We start from the raw sequence: 22,799 nt of genomic DNA on the forward strand, positions 1-22,799 counted from the left end.
TGGCAACAAACCAACCATCAGTTATCTCCCTCTAATCATGAAAGATCTTATCTAACTCGTGTTCGGCCCACCGAATGTCAGGCTCGAGGCCCGCCAGCTTCCAAACACCATCTACATTTCGGTACTGGATGGTGGCCTTGCCGTGCGCATGGCCCTTGTTCACGACCTCTGTCAGATCATCGTCACCGTATTTCTGATGCGCCACCCGCATCTGATGGTAGCCAGTGATCTCGCCCTCGGCAGTCTGAATCCATTTGCCGGCGCCCACTAAATGCTGCGTCTTGATGCGCTTGTTGCCAAGGAACTCTTGGCTTGAGGCTAACGCGAGGAAATCCGCCGCAGGCATGGATTCCCACAGCTTCCCCATGACGGTGCTGTAGTCAATCTGCACTACTGATTAGCAAACAGAACAGATACTCTAGTAACCGGAGAGGCACGTACCCGGAGCGTTGGCGCGACGCATTTCCCTAACCGTTCCCAGTCCTTGGTATCATAACTCTCAGCCCATTCGAAAAGGGCCGCCTGGCAGCCAACGATGTCTTTGAAACGAGATAACGTCAGCTTTCTCCTGTGTAAGTAGCAGAGCCGAGGGATCCGGGGGGTAACTCACCCCCAGGGGTGGGCGTAGAACCGGTAACTTCAGCCATGGTGTTTGTTTGGAGCAGCAAGTTTAGCAGTCAAGACAAATCTTTGACAATTGTTCGATATGCCCACGAAACACTTTCATCCCTGGATTGGTGTTTTTCATTCTTCCGGCCCAATACAAACCCGCATGGCCCCGAATAATACCCCGGAGCTCCCGGCAACCTCCATGTCTCGGCGTTCGGTTGCAATGCACCGAGACCCGATCCCCCCTGAATCCGAACGCGCCAGGACGTGGCCCGGACCGGAGCAAACGGTAACGGTGGTGCGGAACTCGGGATATCGTGAACGGGGACTCGACTGGTGGGAATTCCCGGCCAGGCCTCCTTTGACTTCTTCCCCCTTTTTTGCGATGATGAGCCCCGTGGCTCTTGAGCAGAACCAATAACACCTGCCCAACAACATCCCTTTTTTTTCTTCAATCATAACATACAAATCGAGACCAACCAATGTCTCTAGACTTCCTCTTCCCCAAATCACAAAACCAGGCCAAGCACCAAATGACGACCCCTTACATCCCCGGCCGCCTCGACGGCAAGGTCGCCCTGGTGACTGGTTCCGGGCGTGGAATCGGCGCGGCCATCGCGGTGCACCTCGGCCGACTAGGCGCCAAAGTAGTCGTCAACTACGCCAACTCGGCCGAGCACGCCGAGAAGGTGGTGGCGGAGATCAAGAGCCTGGGCACCGACGCCGTGGCATTCAAGGCCGACATCCGGCAGGTGCCTCAAACGGCCAAGCTCTTCGACGACGCGGTGGCGCACTTCGGGCGGCTGGACATCGCGGTCAGCAACTCGGGCGTGGTCAGCTTCGGGCACCTCAAGGACGTGACCGAGGACGAGTTCGACCGCGTCTTCAGCCTGAACACGCGCGGCCAGTTCTTCGTCGCGCGCGAGGCCTACCGCGTGCTCGCCGAGGGCGGCCGCATCATCATGACGTCGTCCAACACGTCGCGCGACTTCAGCGTGCCGGCCCACTCGCTCTACTCGGGCTCCAAGGGCGCCATCGACTCCTTCGTGCGCATCCTGTCCAAGGACTGCGGCGACAAGAAGATCACCGTCAACGCCGTCGCCCCCGGCGGCACCGTCACCGACATGTTCCACGCCGTCTCCCAGCACTACATCCCCGGCGGTGAGAAGTACACCCCCGAGGAGCGCCAGGCCATGGCCGCCCATGCCTCTCCGCTGCACCGCAACGGCTTCCCTGAGGATATCGCCCGCGTGGTGGGATTCCTCGCCAGCAAGGAGGGTGAGTGGGTGAACGGCAAGGTTTTGACGTTGGATGGCGGTGCGGCGTGAGCAACGAGAAAGGCATGGAGGTGTGGGTAGGAGAGGGTCGGGATTCTGTTTGTATAAACTGGAGATAGAAGTAGGACAAAGTTAGGGAAGAAACTTTGCGCAACTGGATATATCTCCGAGCCCAGAAAGAGAGCATGGTAGGTGTATGTGAACTGATCGGTACCTACAACCTAGCGTCGAAATGTTGCATTTAGTCGCAGGCGTTCTGTCCTACTGATGATTAAGAGCATACCATTCAATATCGGAGGCGGGTTGTGCGAGTCCGAAACCCGTAACACCACAAGTAATACATATATGACACTGAGATAAAACCATAAAAGCCCAACCACGTTTCAACTGCGGAGATACTGCCCTACGTCCAATCTCCATCCAACAAGTCCTCCACCCTCTTCCCAGCAGCCATCTCCTTCTGGATCTGCTCCAGAGTCCAATGAACAAACTTATGACCCGGCGGAATGTTCGTATTGCGGAACTCAGCACCAGCCACCAAGTGGGCAAAAGCCCGGCCATACTTCTCATAGACGTAGCTCTCCGGGTCGTGGAGGAATAACCACCTCGGGTAGCGCAGGTGCACCTTCTCGGGGTTCCGTCTCACCGCGTCCCAGTCCGTCGTGTGCCCGAGAGCCTGCGAGTTGACAAACGCCATCTTCTGCGTGCAGCTTGCCCGCTCGTACCGCAACAGGTTGTACACCCGGGTGCCCATCGGGACGCCGGCACCAGCACCGGACCATGTGGGACAACCGGGAGAGGCAGCCAGCTGCAGGCATGACGCCAGGGTTATGGCATCCTCAAGCGCCAGCGTGCCACCAGCGGCTGAAGCCGGGACAGTGGAGTGCGCAGCATCGCCGATCTGCACGACACGGCCTCCTTTGGAGATCCAGTCCCGGCGCAGGTCACGCCAGAGCAGCGGCCAGTGAATGAGGCTGCCACGGGGCGCGGTGCGCACAAAGGCCTCGATGACGGGGTGCCAGTCGGACTCACCATCAACCCCCGACACCCTTGCGCGGCGCAGCACGTCAACGACCTCCTGCGGGTCGACGTTCGGGTCCCACGACTCACGCGCGACCTTGTCCGGGGCGAGGAATGTGTCGCGGGGGGTGATGCCGAAGGCGACCATGTCGTCGGAGAAGTACAGTCCGATGTGCATGCCGGAGCCCATCCAGAACTCGTACGTGTGCTTGCCCTCCCATCGTGCGCGGACCTGCTCGTCGGCGAAGGCGAGTGCGGCGGGGAATGCGGTGCGGTATACCGTCATACCGCTGGATCGTACAGGGGCGTAGTTCCCGGCGATGAGTAGCTCGGATCGCGAGCGGGAACCGTCAGCTGCAACAACTGTAGGGAAGGGCAAGAGTCAGTAACCGATAGTTTACAATATCGGAATGCTTGTCAGGGGTACCTACCGAGGTGGGCCGTCCGGATCGAGCCATCCGTCAGAACAACTCCAGCTAGCCCAGCGGCTTCGTCCTCAAAGTAGTTCTCCACGCGCTTGCCATAATCCACGGTGAACCCCAAGCGAGCCACCTGGCGAAGAAGCATACGATAGAACTTCTGACGAATCTGCACAGCACCCACATAGGGGAAGCCCCCCGGCTGACTCTCCCTTGCGGCGACATGCTCCGGGGCGTTGAAGTTGGGGTCAACAGGCCCGTCGATCAGCTCGCCGTCGTGGCGGTGGTAGTACGTCCCCACCGTGACCTTGTCGTGCTCAAGTTCGCGTCGCATCTGCGGCCAGTGGCGCATAATATTCATGGCCGACGGCTGGATGATGATGAGGTCGCCGCTAAAGTTGGGGCCCTCGCTCCGCTCCAGGATGCCCACCACGTCGTGGCCCTTGCGCCAGCACTCGAGCGCAGCCATCAGCCCGGCATAGCCGGCGCCTACAATGAGCACCTTGACATGGGTTTCGGGGTCGCGTTTAGGGGGCGGTAGGGCCTCCTCGCCGGCGTACCCGTTTCCGGGTGCTGTCCACCGCTCCGGATCGAACTCATGCTTGTCGCCCACCACGAAGAAAGGCTTCGCTTGCGGCTTGGGCTCTGGTAGTGTGTCACCCATTGTTTGAATGTGTAGTGTTTTGACCGGGATACTTCGGGGCAGTTCAGGGTGTCGGTGTTAATGCCGGAGCCTTGTGAACGGGAGAAGGAGTCAGGAGAGTAAACACAGACTGATGCCCAAACGTCCATCACGAGTTGGATTCTTGGTGTTGTGTTGCCGTCCACGCCATTGTATATGACTGAACCCTTCAATGAAACGTACAAGTCAGGGTCCCATCCCTGATCCAAATCCCCGGCAACCGCCCGATGCATCATGCAGGCCGGGCAGCGTGGCCAGCATGGCAAACCCGATCGGGTCAATTCGAGCCCCGAAATGGCGGGACGCTTAATTGCCCGAAGGCCCCTCTCACCCCTTGCTGAAATCAGCGTTTTCTTCTCTCACAAACCGCGATCAGGTTTGACGGAGCTGGTTGGTATTGTGAGTGGGACAAAAAAGATGCAGGTTTTGGTGACTTGACAAGAGTTGAGATGCCGTACTGCTATTATGCGAATAATACCCGCAACGGAGAGGAGAAGCCACCCAATTCTTGCACCACCACCCCTTTACCCAAAGCTCAAATATCCAACCAAATATGGTGCTGCTCTATCCCGAGTAGTCTTAGAAATGGTCCATAAACATAACATCGTAACCCACAGTTCCCCCCTGACTGTCCCATCACCAACCCTGCGCGCCCGTCAACCACCCGCGATCCATCTCCCCCCAAAACGTATCCATATCCGCATCAGTAATACTCTGCCCTGACACATCCGGCAATTGGAACCCGCACCCGGGCCCCGGACCACCACCTCCAAACCCTTGTCTCCCACCCATGCCACCGCCGGGAGCATGCCCGCCCAAGTCCATCGGCAACGGCCCCATCGCCGTCCTCTGCCCATCAAACAACCCCATCTCACAATCCACCTCCCCCCCAACCTCACCCTCACCACCAGTCCGCGCCGACGCCGTCAACCCCATCTGCGCCATCCGCCTCCTAATATCAGCCACCAACCGCGGCGGCTGCAGCCCCCCCTCCCCCGCCTCCGCAGCAAGCGCCTCCCTCGCATCCCACGCCTGTAGAATCACCCTCGAGAAAACCAACAGAATCCGATACACACCCTGCTGCTCACTCCCCGCATGCGGCCGCAGCCTCGCCGCCAACGCCTCATAATTCGCCGCCAACACCGCCCACGCCTCCCCCGCGCGCGGGTTATCATCCGCACCACCACCACCACCACCACCACCACCACCGCGCTTGCGCATATCATTCAGGATATGCAGGTAGCCCATCGCGGGCGGGTGGAAGTCGACGAGCCAGAGGTAGGGTTTCGTCAGCGGGGAGGTGCGCAGCTTGGTGTCACACTCCAGCATGGTCAGGGCAGAGGTGAGCGCGGCGCTGCGCTGGGCGTCGGTGGGTCGGTTGTTGGGCGGGTGGGCGGTGGAATGGTTGGAGTAGTGCTCGAGGAGGCGGTTCTTGGCGAGGAAGCCCCGCGTGGTCCAGATGGTCATGTAGTGGAGGGGGTCGTCGGGGTTGAGGAAGGCGAGGTGTTTGTCTTGGATGAGGGTTTCGAGGGTGAGGAGCTCGTTATTGGTTTCGGGGGCGGGGCTGGTGTGGCGGGAGGTTTTGAGTTGGGCGATGGCGTTGAGGGTCGGGTTGACGAAGTTGAGGTGGAAGCTGCTGTGGCGGACGAAGTTGGCGACTTCGCTGCGCACGACGGCGAAGAGGGCTTCGGTGGGTTTGTCGTGTGCTGTTGGGGGGTTCTTCATGTCGGGGCGTAGTTCGAAATCGCTTACGTTTAGGGGTGTCTTGCAGTCCCATATCGGAGTTAGTGTGGTGGTTCGGTAGTCGGCCACTTCGCAGATGCGGTGGTCGAAGTAGACAAGTGACCACCAGAGTCTCCGGCGCATTTCGGCCTCCAATACCGTGTATCCGGTATACGAAGACTCGGTGTGCATTCCCATCCGCTGTGCAACGCGGATCGCCACGGCAAGCATTGATGAGAGTGCCCGCACGTCTGTCTGGGGTCTGACTGAGACCTAAGATTGTGTAATTAGCACACCCAAGAACGTCCAATTGCCTTGGCAACATGGGAATCGTGGGCTCACCAGGTACAGATACAGCGCCGTCAACCCGTCCAGATCAGGGGAGCGCCAGGCACCGCACTTCCGAAGTGCTTGCTGGCATGCGAACTGGTAACGGGCCAAGAGGTCCTTTCGTGAAGACCGGAAGAAGGCAACGCATTCTTCTTCGGCAACGCTCACCACTGACGTGCAGTAGATGGCAAACATAAGGGCTTCCAAGGAGGGTGCAATATTGGTGACATCACTCGCGGCATCGATGATACGTGATTGTAAGGTGGGAGTGTGGGTGACCTTCAGGAGGGGGTTGACGTTGTCGAGGTAGATTTGCCACAGTCTAAACATATGCACCTGTTCCGGGTGCGAGAGGGACGAGTCGATGTTTTCTTTGGGCGGGCCAAACAGGAGGTGGTCGTTGCATTGGTCGTCAACTTCGCCTTGAAACCTGTGAGTCCATGCTTTGTCGGTAACACGGGGACTATGGTGGCGGCCACGGCGGCTGCCATGCAGGGAAGCTGTGCCGGAGATCTCGTCGCCGTCACTGTCGGCCTCGGTCTCCCCATCGACCTCGGTGACATCTTCGCCCTCCGCATCGTCATCTTCTTGGTCAAGAGTCTATGGGATGGAATAGTCAGTGGGATTCGAGTTGTGGAGCAAGGTGACCGGGGTAATTACCGCCCGGCTTATGGCACGCCAGAGATCACTGGGAGGGGGGGTGTTAGCCTTCATGTTCACTGACCCAATAACTTCAGACTCCAAGGCAAGCTCGCAACTGGAACTCTTACAGTGCTTCATGGGGCTCATTGGAGCCAGTCTTATCCCCTGTGACAGTGAATTCTGAGTGCGCCCCCTCTCGGGAGTCGGAGGATGCCCTGCCGTCTTCGCTGGGGGAAGCGTGCTCAGCAACCGACGGCCCGGAGGTGACCCAAGGCTCGAAGCCGACGCCATTTTGCCGGAGGAGGCCCTCATAAAGACGGAGACGCTCCAGAAGCTCGCGGTCCGGAAACCGGGGCCGGCGCTGGTGAGGGTTGAAAGGGTTGGCGGGGGTACATTGTGCGCCTGCCCGGACACAGTTGGCGCACGGGAATTTGTGGTCGCACTTGATCTTGCGGCGGCGGCACAAGGCGCATGCAAGAACCCGCTGGGACTTCTGTCTTGGGACGGGCGTACGGGCGGGTTCGGCAAATGCGAGACTCTGCTCCTGCTGTTGCTTTAGGTCGGGCGGATGGTTGGCCGTCGACATGCTGAGCGAGTGGCAGTTGCGTGGCAGTCGTGGCTGCTAAGGACCGTAAGGTAGGGGTTCGCAAAATGGGGCAATCCAATTTTCAACTGCCGGTTACCTAAGTCAGTCAGTGGTTCAATGGCAGATGGTGCGGATGGTTCGGATGGGAGAGCCTCTGAAGCGGCAAGTCAGTGTGGTGGGCAGCGGGCACACCTGGAGAGAGAGTCGGCCTTTGAACGCCGCCCGCTCTTCGGCCCGAAGCGGGCAGTTACGGACTTCAACAGTCCGCTCGCCACAACATCACGCAAAAAACACGGCACCAACCCCGGTCTTTTGCAGCGACTACCCGCAATTCAATTCAGATCGCACCGATATCGACCATGGAAACGACGGTGGCAATCCCGCAGTGCGCCGTTCACGATGGCGAAGTTCCTCTCTCTCGTTCACAAAAGGGTTAACAAACTCGATCATCTCGACTTTTCCAAGTTCGGAATGTTCGATTAACTTTCCCATCATCCATGAAACTACACCGCAAATCGAAGCCTGTTTAGCAACTCCTTAGCTGTAGTGCCGTTCATTTCTTTCGCGGGCCGTCTGCCAACTCTGGCCATCGATAACCCCTTGCGTCTTGAGCCAGAGTCTCGAAGCACAACACAAGGTTATAGCGTACCTCCTACCGTACCATGGCGACTGTTCCACCAGCGGCCGATTCGGCAGCTGAGAGAGGGTCACTCACGACAGATAGCGAGCAAACCCAAAACATGGCTGCCAAACCAACAAGCAACACCGACAATCCGCAGCCGACACAGTCGGTAGGGAGCCTGGTGATCCTCATGGCCTCGATCCTACTCGCTATGTTCATCGTGGGCTTGGACAGGACCATCATTGCGACGGTCAGTATGGAGGCACTCCGTCTGTGTCCAACAGACAGCGCTAATGTCCTCTTATCAGGCCATGCCCCGGATCACCGATGAATTCAACTCCTTCTCCGACCTCGGCTGGTACGGCGGCTCGTACCTCCTAACATCATGCGCCCTACAGTTGTTGTACGGAAAGGTCTACACCATCTTCTCCATCAAATGGGTCCTGCTCGCCAATATCCTCTTCTTCGAGGCCGCCTCTGCCCTCTGCGGCGCGTCTCCGAATTCCCCGGCCTTCATCATCGGGAGATCATTCATGGGTGTCGGCGCCGCTGGAATCTCGGCTGGTGTTGTAAGTCCGCCATCAAACTGGTAGTTGCGCGCGCTAACCTTGGTCTTTTTACCTAGCTGATCTGCATCGCCTACACCGTGCCGTTAGCGAAGCGCTCGCTCGTCCAGGCCCTTTTCGGTGCCCTCATCGGGATTGCTGCCATCGTCGGCCCACTGGTTGGCGGTGCTCTCACGACCAATGTTTCGTGGAGGTGGTGTTTCTACATCAACCTGCCCGTTGGCGCTGTCGCGATGCTCGCCATCATCTTCTTCCTCAAAGAACCCCACCGCGATACCACACAAGGCCCTCTCGGGGAGAAGTTGAAGCAACTTGACTTCTTCGGGACAATCCTCCTGGTGCCCGGAGTCATCTGCATGCTGTTGGCCCTGCAGTGGGGTGGCCAGACATATGCTGTAAGTGCAGAGACCACGGTTGGTATATCCCATACGCTGACATGGTATCCTCTAGTGGAACAATGGGCGCATCATCGCGCTGCTCGTTCTGGCCGGTGTTTTGTTGATTGGATTCGTGGTCGTCCAGATCCTGTTGCCAGAGACAGCAACAGTCCCGACCCGGATCCTCAAACAGAGGAGCATGGCCGCCGCTTTCTGGATCACGTTCATGTTGAACTGTGGAAGTTACATTATTAGTATGTTCATCTTGTCCCTCAGTTAGCTTTCTCCGTTGCAATTTCTGACCACCGCCACAGTCTACTTCCTGCCGATTTGGTTCCAGGCTATCCAGGGTGTATCAGCCACGAATTCGGGTCTCCAGATCCTGCCCGTAATGATCTCAACAATCCTGGGGACCATGGGGGGTGGCTTTATTAACATGGCCATCGGATACTACACACCGCTTGCGATAGGCGGAACTTGCGTCATGGCCGTAGGGTCTGGGCTGCTTACGACACTTCAGCCGGATTCCGGGATTGGGAACTGGCTCGGTTACCAGGTCGTCTACGGACTCGGCTTCGGCTTGTCTTTCCAGGTCCCCAATCTCGTCGCCCAGACGGTGCTACCTCAGGACGACGTTCCCACCGGATTGGCTCTCATGATGTTCGGGTCTCTCATCGGTGCCTCCATCTTCGTCCCCATCGGCCAAAATGTCCTTGCCAACTTGCTTGTTGATAAGCTTTCCTGGATCCCCGGCTTCGATCCCGATCTGGTTACATCCGGCGGCGCCACGTCACTTCTTGCCTCGCTCCCCGATGCTCTCCGGGAAACCGCCCGTGACCAATACAACCAAGCGCTTCAGAGGGTGTTTCTCATCGGGGTGGTTCCTAACTGCCTAAGCGTTATCGGTGCCGCCTTTCTCGAATGGAAGAGCATCAAGCAGGAGAAGAAAGAAAAGAAGGAAGCACCGGCCGAAGATCCCGCATCAACAGAAGAAAAGAGCGCCGAAAAGACGAGTTGAGGGACAACGAATGGTCCGTCATGATGAATGTATCCCTGCTGTAATTTAGACCTGATCACCGGAGTGATGGTGATCGTATGATTCCGTTGCCTGTTCGCTCTTTGTTATGTCATAGACTCCACCCGATAGACACTAGAACTCTACTCATTTTGACAAGCACGACAGTTAGCACATGCTGTTAGTTTATGTTATCATCTCGGTATGTTCTTCAAGCTATTAGTTCGCAACAATCTCCCACATAAGAGCGTCGGAAGCCTGCCCAGCTGAGAGCATCCCGAGGATGCACCTGGCGGGGCTCGGGGAGGTCGCACCCGAAAACGGAAGCCATGGCAAATGCCCCGAGGTATATACCGACACACATTTATTGGGTAGCCCTCTCTTCGTTGCGGTCAGTCCCCGCAAGCAGCAACCCAAACCAAATCTGAAAGGTCACCTACCATGTCTTTATTCCAGACCATACCGCGTCCCACCAAAACATACCACACCCAGACCTACGACCGCATCGCCAAACACCATGGCTTCGACGGCCGGGGCAAGACCGTACTAATCACCGGCGGCGCAACCGGCGTCGGCTTCAGCATCGCCAAGGCCTTCGCAGAAGCCGGCGTAGCACGCATCGCCATCGTCTCGCGCTCGCCCGGCCCCCAAGAAACAGCCAAAGCCGACCTCCAAGCGGCCCACCCGGCGGTGCAAGTCCTCACCTACAGCACCTCGGTCACCGACAGCACCCGGCTCATCGAGATTCTTTCCGAGCTCGGCACAGTCGACATCCTAGTCCTCAGCGCAGCAGCCGCCCACCGCCGCGCGCCCGGCACCGAGATCACAGAGCAAGAGGTGCGCGACGCCTTCGAGACCAACGTCCTCGCAACCTTCACCCTAGTCCGCGCCTTCTTGCGCATGCCACCCACCACCACCACCGCCCCCGCCGCCCCCGCCCCCGCCAGGACGATCATCCACCTCTCCTCAGCCGCAATCCAAGTCTCGGGCCAGCGCGTAGCCTACGGCCCCAGCAAAGCAGCCGCGACACAAATGATGCAGCAGTTCGCGGCGGAGGTGGACGCGGCGCAGGTGCGCATCTTCTCGGTGCACCCCGGCGCGCTGTACACGCCGGGCACGGCGCAGCTGTTCCCGCGCGAGGCGATGCAGTGGGAGGACCTGGCGCTGCCGGCGCACTTTGCGCTGTGGCTGGCGGGGCCGGAGAGCGCGTTCTTGCATGGACGGTATTTGTGGGCGCAGTGGGATGTGGATGAGTTGTTGGGGCTGAGGGAGAGGGTGGCGGGGGATGGGTTCTTTTTGAAGATTGGTTTGGCGTTGTAGGTCGGGATCTTGTATACCTACATACCTACCTAGGTGGGTATCCGGGGGCGGTTGATGTGGGATCTGGCTTGTGGTTTACCGTTTTAGTCTGTGACGTGGAAGTGACTTTGAGTTCTCTCGGGTAACCACCGCTTTCATCGGGCCAAGATCGTCCAGCTTCTATGGCTTCCTCTCAAGGTGCAGTGTAGCACTCCTCTCCTGTTATGTCCGTCGGAGTTTCGAAATCAACGAGCGGCCCAGACTCGGACAACTACCTCCCCGCATCAGACCGGATCCGTCGTCCAGGGGAGTTCACCTGGTCCTCAACATCTCGAACTTAGAATTGCAGCCCCCTGCTTCAGCAAAATACGATATACGATGTTGAGTAATCCTCCCGTTTCCCGAGACTTCAGGCCTCTTCCTCATTGGCAACCTCGAGGAAAAGGCAACAGTTGTCACGGGATCGCGCGTCAGCGACGTGAAGGCCAAGCACGTGGCGGCCTTGGCCTCCAGGCAGCGACGGGGACTATCACGAGTGATGAATGGTTCCGAACTCGCGTTCAACCTTGGCTTCTTGGCGACTGATGAGGTTGGGGCCGGAACACTCAGACCACGACGGGACGCGCGGGCCCCGGCGCGCCGAATCCCCAACATCGCCGGAAAGGGGGATCGAGCGATCATCTCTTGGCCGCTTACGGGGAGACGGACGAACAAAGAGCTGGGCTTGACGACAGTATGAGAGTTCATGAATATAAGTATGCCCTCTCTCACCCCGCTTCAAAGACCAACCTCTCCACCATCAACACCACAACCAATTTCACCCTCTCACCAAACCGATCAAACCACACCAGCAACTTCACCACCGCCGAAAGAACCACCACCAAAATGTCCACCCCCACCGACCCCCGCCCAACCTTCTTCCTCAACCTCCCCACCACCTCCCTCCCCACCGCCACCACCTTCTACACCACCCTAGGCTTCACCCCCGTCCCCGCCTGGAACGACGACAGCACCTCGGTGCTCCTCCTCCCGGCGCCCAACCAGTCCGTCTGCCTGATGCTACACACCCACTCCCGCTTCGCGCAGTTCACGCGCCGCGGCACCGCCATCGCCGACCCGCGCGCTGCGCAGCAGGCGCTGTTCTCGATTATGTGCAAGGACAAGGAGGGGGTGGATGGCTGGTTGGGGAGGGCGGAGGGGGCGGGGGGGAAGAGGGATCCGTATGTGATGGAGGGGTTTGGGGAGGGGATGGGCATGTATGTAAGGAGTTGGGAGGATTTGGATGGGCATGTGTGGGAGGGGGTTTGTTTGTTGGCTGGGGTTGGGGGTGGTGCCGGGGAACAGGGCAAGGTGGAGTAGAGAGGAGGAGGGGGGGGGCCTTTGCAGGACAACGAGGTTGTGGTGTTGGGGATGAGGGCGAAGGGGGTTTGTTGAAATCGGACTCAGGGGAGCACACTGCACGATCTCTCAGCTGTTGGCCTTCCGCGGGTAGTCACCCCATCCCGGAACAACGTTATTCTGATTCCCCCGTCCACTTCAAGTTCATTCCTTCCGAATCATCGGGGTTCTGTCAATACATTACTCTAGAAGCTGATGGGGGAGTCTCCGCTTGGTTCTGTTGGGGACTCTGCCCCTGGATCCAGCCCGGGTTAGTCGACTGGATCCCCGTACCAAATCCATACTCGGTCCCTATTTGCGCCCGCCTCATTGCGGCCTCCATCTTTCGCATGTCAGTGTATCCCAATTGCGAAACCGAGCTGAGTTTCCTGCAAGAGCGCGCACTCACCTTGCGTTGTATTGAGGCCTCGAAGTCGTTCAGGCTAGCAGAGAGGTCGTTGCTACCCCCTACCGTTCGCGGGTTGAAGTGCATCAGAAAGACCTTTTCTTTTCCCTTTAGGACTACTCTTCTCCAGAATCCCCGAGGCACAAGATTCATTGTCACCGCACCAGTAAAAGGTCGATTCACGCAACCTCTTCCCACGACCCCGACCTCCATCTTGGGCACACCTCGTGCTTTCTCGTAGTGATCACCACGCGTCCATGTCCATGTCGCCGAGGTGGTTGGGCTCGGCAGATCTAAAGAGCCTCGAAACCTCCAATCAGGAAGCCCTTTAAAAATGCGCTCTCTTTCAATACCGCCGATACTGGCACCGCCGAATGGTGTGTCCGCGGACGGGTTGAGGCTGTATCGTTCAATATATTCTCGCTCAGAAGTCTGCTGGATTTCGTTCTCCGGCGCGATGTTGGTGAGTTCAACGCCGGCTACGGTGTCTGAAAAGTCAAGCCTGACGTCTGCCGACTGGATCTCACATTTCCCGCTCCTTTCGTGAATATCGAAGCCGAAGTAAAGGACGCAGATTTGGTCTGCACCGTGTTGGCCCCATTGAGAGGACGACTCGTAATACTGGAAAGCGACCTGGACGTTATCGAGAGTGATGCCGTCCCGATTATGGGTGTCCAGGCGGAAGCCAGACCTGGCTCGAGAGCGAACGCCGTCCATGAGAACCCCAAGAAGGCTTGCGATGTTCTGCGCGGACGAGAGAGAGGGATGACATTTGCCCCGCAGCAAGACATTCCAGAGTGCGAGCGGGGTTGGGCATCAGCGTACGCCGCTGAGTAGGTACCTAGGTACCTTATGCAGGTCACAGTAAGCCACAGTACCTAGAGCAAAGATCGCATCCTGACCTGAGTACTCGTACCACCACGGAGGTCGTCAACTGCGGGGTTCCCCATGATCAGACAAGGTTGCGGACCAAGGGTGGTCTGGGGCGTGATCGAGAGAAACTCTCCCTGCCGTCAATTCTCAACCTCCTAAGGACTGTTCTCTTTTACATGCAACTTAGGAGATCGACAAACCCCGAACAACGTGATGGACTCCACGGACATGGATATTGACAACCCTCGCCCTGGTGAAGACGCCACCGAGGGCGGGACCGGGTCATACAACTTGACCTTCAAAATAACTACCACCCTTCAGGATGAACTCGACGCATTCGTTCGATACAGCCGACTAGGACTTTTTCGGAGAGCCCAGGAAGTTTACGCCGATGTCTTGGAGGGCACGTACGACACTCTGTTCCCTGTCACGGCTGAACTAGCCGACTCGCTTCTCGAGCAAGGCAGCTTTCACCGTTTATCCAGGTTGATGGATTCCAGGCTCCGTCGGGTGGAAGAGCTTGGATTCGAAAAGGGTCAAGTCGGGTTGCTTCAACTTTTGAAAGCGCTCACGGACCTTCACCACCATGGAAACCTACGCAGTGCACTGAGTGTGGCCCGGTCCTGGCGAGAGCACGCCGCGACCTTCATGATCCCGGTGACTCTCTCTACCGTCGATGTGAGCTTGAGACGACAACTCCTCTCTTGTAGAACCCATATTCATTATTCTGACTTTGCAGAAACTCTCCCTCGCAGCGTATCTTCGCATCGTCGCCTTTGCATATACAGCTTCGAATTGGCTTCGGCCGCACGACATGCAGCCCCCCTGGCAAAATTATAGCGCCGAGCCGTGGTTGGGTTTCTACCATTTGTTTAGGAGACTGAGTGGAGAGCCCGCGGATGCCTGGAGCGCAAGGAGTCTTTTTCGGCCGCTGATAGCCTCGCTCTCTCTGCGGGAGGCGGCTGAGCTGTACGAGATGTGGCTCACTGCTAAGAGGGCGCAATCACCCCATGAGACCGACGAGGAAGAACTCCTAGCAGACCTATCCATCACAACTAGTTACGGTCGCAAGCTCATTGCCAGCGGAAACACAGGCGACCGGACGATTCCCCGTCGTATCAATGAGCTCCTTGGCAGATCTCAGGGACTGCTGGGCGAATTGACCACACTCATCCAGGAGGTTGACGACCTCACGAATATCCGGATCCGACCGGCTCTTGAATTGGACTTGGCCAGGCTTGAGCAAGTAGCCGCCACAGTTGGGAACCCACAAACCTACGACTTTTTCCTCAACAGCGGCAAGCAAACATGGCTGTTGGCCCGCAAGAACCACGACCTTGTCACCCAAATGGATTGGTTCCGGATACAACACATTCCCGCGGCCTTTGGTGTCCATACATTAGAGGGCGATATTTTCGGTGACTTGCGAGACTGGAATGAGGACATGCTGGGGTACGTAACAGCCATGGCTGACCGAATCTTATCCGTCCCCGAAGTGGCCACAATTTTGGCCTCGTCACCAAAGCTGGGAGAAGAAAGGACGGAGTCAGACACCGCGGCCATGCAAGCGTTCAGGAACCCGTTATTGAATGTACTGGACAAACCGTGGGGCGTTGAGGATTTCGAAACATGGCTAGATTCGAGTGCAATGACGATACCAATGGTTACGTTCAGGGGGTCCGTGGCTCGCCTCCTACTCGCCCAGCCAACAGAGGTCAAAGGGAAGGTTGCAGGTGCGAAGAGAAAGATCCTTGAGGTCTGGCAAGACATGCAATGGCCTTTGCATTGTATGGTGGGCACTGGGTACATAGGAGGAGTGCAGCTTCTCCTTCAACATGGTGCACGACTAGACATGAGGGACTCTGAGCAGCAGACTCCGCTCTACCTTGCGGTAAAGGTCCGGAATATCGCTATGGTTGATTTCCTACTCCGGCATCATGCACCCACCGACTCGGTGGACGTGGATGGCCATTGGTCCCTGAGTTGGGCTGCTATACAGGGGCACGAGCCGATTGCGCGGCTGCTCATCGACCGTGGCGCCAACAACAACGCAGGGGGTACATATATCCAGACACTGTTATCGTTAGCTATCGAGAATGGGCACGAGACGATTGTGAGGCTGCTCCTCGACCGTGGCGCCGACATCAACATAGAGGATTCTCGCGGCCAGACACCGCTATCGTTAGCTATCGAGAATGGGCACGAGGCGATTGTGAGGCTGCTCTTCGACCGTAGCGCCGGCATCAATGCTCAGAGTCGTTCGAGCGGCCAGACATCGCTGGCATTAGCTACCGGGAATGGGCGCGAGGGGACTGCGAGACTGCCCCTCGGCCGTGACGCCCATATCAATGCAGACGACACACACACTCCAGCTGTTCAGAAAGGCTCGCCCGCCACGCCATCAGCCAAGCCAGCGATGGCGGCGCAAGGAAAGGAGAAGATGTATGGTCCCCGGTTTGGATTGCCCCTCGGCCCCTTTCAAGGCGCGTCGCTCGTGTACATTTCTAATGTCCTAAAAGTGAGCAAGACGAGGGGGACTTTGTGTTCAACCAGAAAGACTATCAGACGCCCAAGGTTGCGAAATCGAAGAAGGTAAGTTCATTCACCAGACCACGCTATAGAGAATGCGAGCAACTAACAATGTTATATGCCCAGGCTGCACCGAAGTTCATGGTGCATGATACAGTCATGGTCACGCTACCCGGAACAGAAGACCCGGAGGGGCCATATAAGGTCAGTGACGTTGTGCTTGGCGGGTTCAAGCTCTGTACCCTGGAAGGGGATGTGCCAGTCATGGAGGGCGAGGTAATCGAAGGAAAGTACTTGAAATGGTGTCAGCCTTATGGTTAGCGTACCTCTAGTTTTGTGAGATCGCTTCCAGATTATTGAAGGAATTGAAAACGTAATCGGGATGATGTCCCTTCCCATGACTTAGCAATCACTAAACGTAAAGTCGCCTGCTTTAAACTCAACCCCATTCAATAGCTCATAACGTCATGCAACCCAAAAAGGAAAAGCCAAGTCTAAATGCTCATGCATGCTCAACGCTCAAATCTACTAATCCCAGAAAGTCATAACGGTATCGGACTCTCATCCTTCATGATATACATCTCTCCGATTAGCACCACGCAGCCGACTGTCATGGCGATGGCGATGATGGGCAGGTTGACGGTGGCAAAGTCGAGCCGCTTGATGTGGATGTGCTTTTTGCCGAGGATATCCCGCCACAGCAGACCAGCCAGCGAGGCGCTAATGGCGGTGCTAAAGGCGCCGAAATTGACACCCAGGGCCATGGTGTAGATGGTGGCCGAGTGGGTACGAACCGATATGTCGGTCTCGTCGAAGTGGTGGATCACCTCCCAAGCCTGGATCACGCGAGAGAGGAGGATGGTCGTGCCGATGTTGGTGCCCGAGAACTGGGCACGAATTAGCCACGCGTCGAGTGAGCCGGGTGAGGGGGTAAGCTTACATTGCATAGGATGACGGAAAGGAAGCCCATTCCGCCAACGGCCCCTATCGTCCCCGTCTTTCTCACCCAGGCGTCCCAGCCGAGAGCAAAAATCCCCACCCAACCCTTGCTTACCAGTGCTTGAACAAGGACGAACATGGAAAAGGCGAAGGGTACCAGGGCGAAGGGTAGGTGGGCCATCACGGCCGTTGCCGTCGGGAACGTTTCCTGGGACCACGTGAAGGCGTCCTTCATCAGCGAGACCAGAGTCGTCTGTTGCGGCCGCTGTGAACGGTGTGATCCCTGAGGGGTCTTGATGCCAGCGTTCTTCTCCCGGCAGCCCTCTGCCACGCCGATCTCTTGCGTGGGTGACTTCTGAGGCGTGTTACCAGCCGTGGTGAGTTCGTCGTCCGCGCTCGCATTGCCAAGTTCGCTCTTCCGAGACCTCAGCCCGGCATCCGGCAAGTCCATTGGCGCGGATACGGACTCGTCCAACGACGCAGGCCTCAACCCCTGCGCTGCAAGCGCTATCATTTCCTGCTCTTCTCGCAGCTCCCTTTCCAGCCGCAGACGCTCGAGTTCCTCTCGCCCTTTGCGGGCAATCTCGCGGGTTTCGTGTCGATTGAGCCACCCAGATGACACGTCCCAAATGAACATGATGACAGCGGCCGGTAGGGTGATGTAGAAAACATGGGTTTCCCCCGTGCTCTGGGCCGCGGCGTTGAATGCCAGGACGGCGATGAGCGTTGCTGCCATGAGGACTGCGCCAAATATCGCGCCTTTGCGGTCCAGAAATGGGTTGACAATCTCCTCGAGGGACAGCAGCTTGCCTTGCTCGCCGGGTGCGTCCTCCTGCTGCTCCGCGGTCCCTCTAGCGTGAGGAATATTCGGGTTGACTGGCTTTCGACCCCTTGCCTCCTCGGGGAGCTCGTGCATCTTGATGGAACGCGGGATGAGCGACTCATTGTTGAAGACGATGTAGAGTAGAAATGGGAAGAGGACGATGCCAGTGATGATGACCGGAACAATCATATGCGCCGTGTAGTCAATGAACCTGATCTGGAACGCGCCCGCCAGGACGAGGTTGGTCGGGTTGGAGGAGACCAAGATGGCGGAAGCGAGGTTGGCCACGGCGAATTGGCTATAGATCCAGGCCCGCGGGTGCACAATGTTGCTTGAGACACGCGTCATGTACGCTAGGAAGGCGGTCCCCGAAAGGATTACCGGGTCGTTCCCTACGAAGCTGGTGAGGCCGAACCAGAAGGCGTAAAGGTAGAAGAACAGGCGGTGGCCGGCCTCACCGCCCCATTGTAGCACTTTGAAGGCCAGGAATCGGATGATGCCGGACGCATCGATGGAAATTGCGATGTATGCTAGTGAGATGAAAAAGAGCATAATGTCGAGTGGTGAGATGTTGTCGGCGCCCAACGTTCCCTCCCTAACCTCTTTGGCCCCGATGGCTAAGATGGCGAGCAGAAAAAGGTCGGAAATGAGTGGTGCCGTAACGATGTTCATGGGGAAGTCCAAGCGCACAAAGGCCGACCGCTGGACGGTAGTGAGGGACATGGCGTCTCCATATCGAGATTGGTTATCTGCGTCAACAGCATCGCGGTGAGGTATGATGCGAAGGGCGCTCAAGGTATCGAGAAAAAGATTGCAAATCTTTCGGGGAACGTATATCGGAATGTGGAAAGGGAAGAGAACGACGACATCTGCGAGGCTCAGTGGTGAGCCGTGGGATTAAAATTGCGGGTGTACTGTGCCGGGTTGATGGGCCGATGGGTAGATGGATAGCCTTGGGAGTCGGGACTTTGACTTACTCGCAAGCACAAAGACCACGAGGGTGACGATGGACCTCCACTCCTTGATTGCCAGCTCATAATCCGGACGCTCAACTTCGTCCGATGAGCCCCCTTCCATGTCGTCGACTCTTTTAGGCCGTTCCAAGTGCAGCGCGACGGCACATTGGATCTGGGATGTCGCGCGAGCAGTCGGTGTTTCATAGGCAAGATCACGATCGTAAAACCGAACGGTGGAGGTCCCGACTGCGGGGCAAACCAAAGAAAATCCTCGTCTCGGCGGGTTGGCCGAGAAAGCCCCATGGGTCTGGGTGGTGGGGCCGCAGGGCAGAGCAGGGGTCCACGTGCGAAACCTGGAGGTGCTCCGGCTAAGTTCATTTTGGGCCCAAGCCTGCCGCGCCTGCCCAGCCTTTCTGGGCTCTTGGGCCAACCTCCAGACCGAGCACTCGTGCCAACCTCCGCCAACGCGATTTGGACACCGACCTCCCAAACATGACGAAGCTTCGCACAGCCTCAAAAATATGCATCGTCCCCGGAGTGGCCAAGGGTCGCTCGCAGGACGACCAGAGAAGGACACGCGCGAATAACCACACGAGACGCACATCGGTTGGGTTCGGGGAAGGAATGCGGGGATCCGAGGTGGTCAGCATTAAATTGTGGCTGTGCCCATCGCTTTTCCTTCCTTGGGCTCACCGACTTGCCCGATTGTCGAGCTTGGCACCAAGCCGTCCGTCACCAGGGCTTGCTGGATGAGGCTCTACTCAAGCCTTTGGCCAGCCACCGGGGCTCGCAGTGCCGATCCTGGGCAACACCGCCATCCTCATTTGTTACACCTCGGAATATCGACCTGTCAGACGCTGGGTCACCCACACTGGATTTACTTTTGGGCGAGCGGCACGTGTCCCTATTCTGCTTCCGGGCTCCTTTGCGCGCGAGTGCCACTGGTGACGAGGCCGCCTCTTAAGGTTTGAAAGAGGCATTTCCGGGGGTGGCTGACCTCGTCCCTATCAATAGCGTCGCCCTGTTTTCAATGGATGCTGGCCTCTTCCCCATTCCCCGTTCCCCGTTCCCCGCATTTATCTTCCCGATTTCCAATTTGTTTGACCGATGCGTCCTCAACTTTAGCCCGGTTGGATTCATAATCCTGATGCGGTGGTCGAGACAGAAGAAGCCATATCTTTCCCCGTTCCTTGCTCTTTATCCAAGCGACCGAGCTCGTTCCGCCTCTTTTCCAATGCAAAGCCGTGTTGTTCTTTTGATGACACTCCCCAAGAAGTAGGGGCCGCCCTCTTTAAACCCTAACCCGAATGCCGGCTCTTCTCCCTCCCAAGCTTGTCTTCGATCTCGCCGGCCGGACCGTCGCCAATTCTACGACCCTTGAGCCTCTTCAGGTTGTGTGTAGTTGGCCATTAAGCGGGCAATACGGTGTGGGTTCCAGACTATTGTTGGTTTCTCTGGGATGGAGTTCGCTATATGGTCCGGTGGCGACTCAGGGGCTAACCCGTCGTCGCAGGTATTACGTCTTGGTCGCGGCCTGTGTGCTCGCCCGGAAGTCGGAATGGCTTCGAAATGCTTGTTTGGCAGCTGCCTTGATCCTCCCCGCTATCGCTGCTATTCACGCTATCGTGCTTGCGGCGCTACACGTCGACGGTATGTTGCCAACCCCCCTCTCGCCGCACAGAACCAGAGCCATGCTAACACCATCCTAGACGCGATTGACATGGACATCTACGGCACACTACAACTATGCTCCATCGGCATTCTAACCGCCCCCGCTTGCGTTAGATTATCAAACACCTATTTCAACTCCAAGGGACGGAACGTTCTGTTTCTCTGGACTGTCCTCGTCCTTGCTGGTACGTATCCACCTGGCCGCCACACGCAAAACTCCAGATGCTAACCTCGGACGTATTTAGGGCTTCTGGCCTTGACTGTTGAGTTCTTCCGTTCTCACTCTCGTCCATGTGTCGACGGCTCCGGACAGCCGATTTATCGCGACTCCGACTTCCGTTACGGCAACACGACGTGCGGCTTCGAGTGCACAGTTGAGAAAGGCCCATACTCTCCTATGAGAGATGGCTCTGCGGACAATATCTACGTCGTACCGGCCCCGTACGTAGTGAGCTTCGGTGCCGCGACCCTCGTGGCGGCTGCCTCATGCATTCCGGGTATCCTATCGACGGTGTCGATATGGAATAAGATTGTGAAAACCAACTCGGTAAAGCGATTCGGCCCCCCCAACGCGGATGAAGTCATTGAAGGAACAAACGGCGCTACGGTCCAAGGAATGAAGAGTGTGAATGGCCTGATCAGGCGGCTCCTCGGCGTTGTTGAGGTCCCTGTTGTAAGTGAGCTCCGGTGAGACGGAGCACGAATGATGGGGGACGAAATTGCTGACATCCTTTGTGGTACAGTTCGGGGGTGCCGTACTCGGTCTCATCGTTTTCGGTGAGCGCAACTTCTGGAGCTGGCCAGTATACTTCCAGACAGAACCAGCCCAAAATATCGGACAATGGAGCAACATATGTGCTTCCGCTTTCGCCGCCGGTGGTTCTCTGTACATGCTGTTGGTGAAGTATCTCGAGAGGGTGGAGGAGGAGGGTTCGATGAGCGATGACTTGAGCCACTGCCATTGCACATGTCATGGGCATGGTAGCATTCGCCCTCACTCGATCAGCGATGTCTCAGAAACCGCCGAAACCTCACGGCCCCCCCCCAGTTATGATGCCGGAAGCCGACGTGCGAGCCTATGGGCATGAGACGGCGGCACCTTACATGTTGTCGCCCACTCGCACTGAGACATACCCGGACAGCGTCGATGCGATGCGCGGGCTCGGCATACATGCCGTGGACACCAACTCATCCTCTGCAGGGAACGGGAGCGGGGGTAACAAAGGCGTTGATGAAGATTGCGACGTCCTTGGGCACCACCTCATCGGACCGATTCGACGACCACGCCTTCAGACAAGGCAAGGTGACGGGATTCCCCGAGATTCCAGGGGAACTGAATCGAAACATCAGACTGAACCAAATTAAGCAACAATGGGGAGAGCCTAACACCGACATCGAAGACGGCCTGATACCCCGTGGACGGCGTTCTAGAGCAAACAGCTTTACCGGCAGCATATCGAGAGCCAATTCAATTGGACCCCGGGCACGCTCTCCTCAGCCGCCACCGAGGTCGCCGACGAACGGTCCCGGTACATCAATACTCGGGCTACCAACCACACACAGTCCGGAAAGTACCTCCGAGGCCATCTTTCCATCACGGCCGTCGGCCGAAGGAGACAAGCCGAGGTCTCAAGGTACCGTCGTCACCCTCCACGAAGGACCTAACTCGCCAGCCATTGTTCTGTCATCAGACGACGAACCCAGCGATGGTCCCGATCCGGCAGCTATGATGTCAGCTGCTGTTGAACAAACCTCCGAACAGGCCGAGAAACCAACGCAGACCGGTGGGCTCAGCGTTCCAACAGAGATGAGGGGCGACGGATGCGGTGGGACAACACAACACAAAATGACGGAGCAACAAGCGTCGCTGCCCGCCGACGGCCAATCCACAGAGGTTCAGAATCCTCCACCAACAAACGAAAACAACAAATGAAATTCAATGATTTGGGGACATCTCTTCCCAGAAATAACCTTCCTTACTAGAGATACCACGATTATGAAATGATTGTATGCTTAGAAGAGCGCAATGGTTGGCGAAAGGAGACTGTTTTTCGCATTT

General features: G+C 57.3%; 10 protein-coding genes across 10 annotated transcripts; 5 read left to right on the top strand and 5 right to left on the bottom strand.

Moving 5' to 3' along the window:
• Nucleotides 1-31: 31 nt before the first annotated feature.
• On the bottom strand, nucleotides 32-647 carry B0H64DRAFT_378043 (putative scytalone dehydratase; the record flags this gene model as incomplete). The annotated part of the gene is made up of 3 exons (XM_062802562.1): nucleotides 32-385; nucleotides 442-539; nucleotides 611-647. The coding sequence occupies 3 exons, from the start codon at nucleotides 645-647 to the stop codon at nucleotides 32-34; spliced, it is 489 nt and encodes a 162-aa protein (XP_062654806.1).
• A 495-nt stretch (nucleotides 648-1,142) lies between these two features.
• Nucleotides 1,143-1,937, top strand: B0H64DRAFT_330914 (uncharacterized protein; the record flags this gene model as incomplete). The annotated part of the gene is made up of 1 exon (XM_062800967.1): nucleotides 1,143-1,937. One exon carries the CDS (start codon nucleotides 1,143-1,145, stop codon nucleotides 1,935-1,937), a length of 795 nt encoding a protein of 264 aa, XP_062654807.1.
• Nucleotides 1,938-2,206: 269 nt separating this feature from the next.
• B0H64DRAFT_349289 (FAD binding domain protein) lies at nucleotides 2,207-4,154 on the bottom strand. Its single transcript, XM_062801396.1, has 2 exons — nucleotides 3,338-4,154; nucleotides 2,207-3,269 (listed from the first exon to the last, which is right to left on the bottom strand). The coding sequence occupies exons 1-2, from the start codon at nucleotides 3,987-3,989 to the stop codon at nucleotides 2,290-2,292; spliced, it is 1,632 nt and encodes a 543-aa protein (XP_062654808.1). The 5' UTR covers nucleotides 3,990-4,154; the 3' UTR covers nucleotides 2,207-2,289.
• Nucleotides 4,155-4,387: 233 nt separating this feature from the next.
• B0H64DRAFT_478587 (uncharacterized protein) lies at nucleotides 4,388-7,496 on the bottom strand. The gene is made up of 4 exons (XM_062808258.1): nucleotides 6,830-7,496; nucleotides 6,720-6,747; nucleotides 6,072-6,659; nucleotides 4,388-6,002 (listed from the first exon to the last, which is right to left on the bottom strand). Exons 1-4 carry the CDS (start codon nucleotides 7,285-7,287, stop codon nucleotides 4,644-4,646), a joined length of 2,433 nt encoding a protein of 810 aa, XP_062654809.1. The 5' UTR covers nucleotides 7,288-7,496; the 3' UTR covers nucleotides 4,388-4,643.
• Nucleotides 7,497-7,860: 364 nt separating this feature from the next.
• On the top strand, nucleotides 7,861-10,060 carry B0H64DRAFT_45659 (putative MFS transporter). Its single transcript, XM_062807348.1, has 5 exons — nucleotides 7,861-8,159; nucleotides 8,218-8,478; nucleotides 8,535-8,870; nucleotides 8,926-9,106; nucleotides 9,167-10,060. The coding sequence occupies exons 1-5, from the start codon at nucleotides 7,950-7,952 to the stop codon at nucleotides 9,868-9,870; spliced, it is 1,692 nt and encodes a 563-aa protein (XP_062654810.1). The 5' UTR covers nucleotides 7,861-7,949; the 3' UTR covers nucleotides 9,871-10,060.
• Nucleotide 10,061: 1 nt separating this feature from the next.
• On the top strand, nucleotides 10,062-11,544 carry B0H64DRAFT_45628 (putative NADP(+)-dependent dehydrogenase). Its single transcript, XM_062807336.1, has one exon. The coding sequence runs from the start codon at nucleotides 10,309-10,311 to the stop codon at nucleotides 11,185-11,187; it is 879 nt and encodes a 292-aa protein (XP_062654811.1). The 5' UTR covers nucleotides 10,062-10,308; the 3' UTR covers nucleotides 11,188-11,544.
• On the top strand, nucleotides 11,545-12,731 carry B0H64DRAFT_45654 (uncharacterized protein). Its single transcript, XM_062807346.1, has one exon. The coding sequence runs from the start codon at nucleotides 11,902-11,904 to the stop codon at nucleotides 12,523-12,525; it is 624 nt and encodes a 207-aa protein (XP_062654812.1). The 5' UTR covers nucleotides 11,545-11,901; the 3' UTR covers nucleotides 12,526-12,731.
• On the bottom strand, nucleotides 12,632-13,771 carry B0H64DRAFT_45640 (uncharacterized protein). The gene has a single exon (XM_062807341.1). The coding sequence runs from the start codon at nucleotides 13,664-13,666 to the stop codon at nucleotides 12,737-12,739; it is 930 nt and encodes a 309-aa protein (XP_062654813.1). The 5' UTR covers nucleotides 13,667-13,771; the 3' UTR covers nucleotides 12,632-12,736.
• Nucleotides 13,772-13,873: 102 nt separating this feature from the next.
• B0H64DRAFT_45696 (uncharacterized protein) lies at nucleotides 13,874-16,740 on the top strand. Its single transcript, XM_062807362.1, has 3 exons — nucleotides 13,874-14,500; nucleotides 14,562-16,414; nucleotides 16,478-16,740. Exons 1-3 carry the CDS (start codon nucleotides 14,036-14,038, stop codon nucleotides 16,629-16,631), a joined length of 2,472 nt encoding a protein of 823 aa, XP_062654814.1. The 5' UTR covers nucleotides 13,874-14,035; the 3' UTR covers nucleotides 16,632-16,740.
• Nucleotides 16,741-16,893: 153 nt separating this feature from the next.
• Nucleotides 16,894-21,720, bottom strand: B0H64DRAFT_420555 (uncharacterized protein; the record flags this gene model as incomplete). The annotated part of the gene is made up of 6 exons (XM_062805468.1): nucleotides 16,894-17,238; nucleotides 17,292-18,841; nucleotides 19,091-19,133; nucleotides 19,297-19,422; nucleotides 19,771-19,814; nucleotides 21,708-21,720. The coding sequence occupies 6 exons, from the start codon at nucleotides 21,718-21,720 to the stop codon at nucleotides 16,894-16,896; spliced, it is 2,121 nt and encodes a 706-aa protein (XP_062654815.1).
• Between the last annotated feature and the right edge of the window lie 1,079 nt (nucleotides 21,721-22,799).

The sequence above is a fragment of the Chaetomium fimeti genome (assembly GCF_033439085.1).
Source record: "Chaetomium fimeti strain CBS 168.71 chromosome Unknown B0H64scaffold_10, whole genome shotgun sequence".
NCBI classification, from domain to species: domain Eukaryota; kingdom Fungi; phylum Ascomycota; class Sordariomycetes; order Sordariales; family Chaetomiaceae; genus Chaetomium; species Chaetomium fimeti.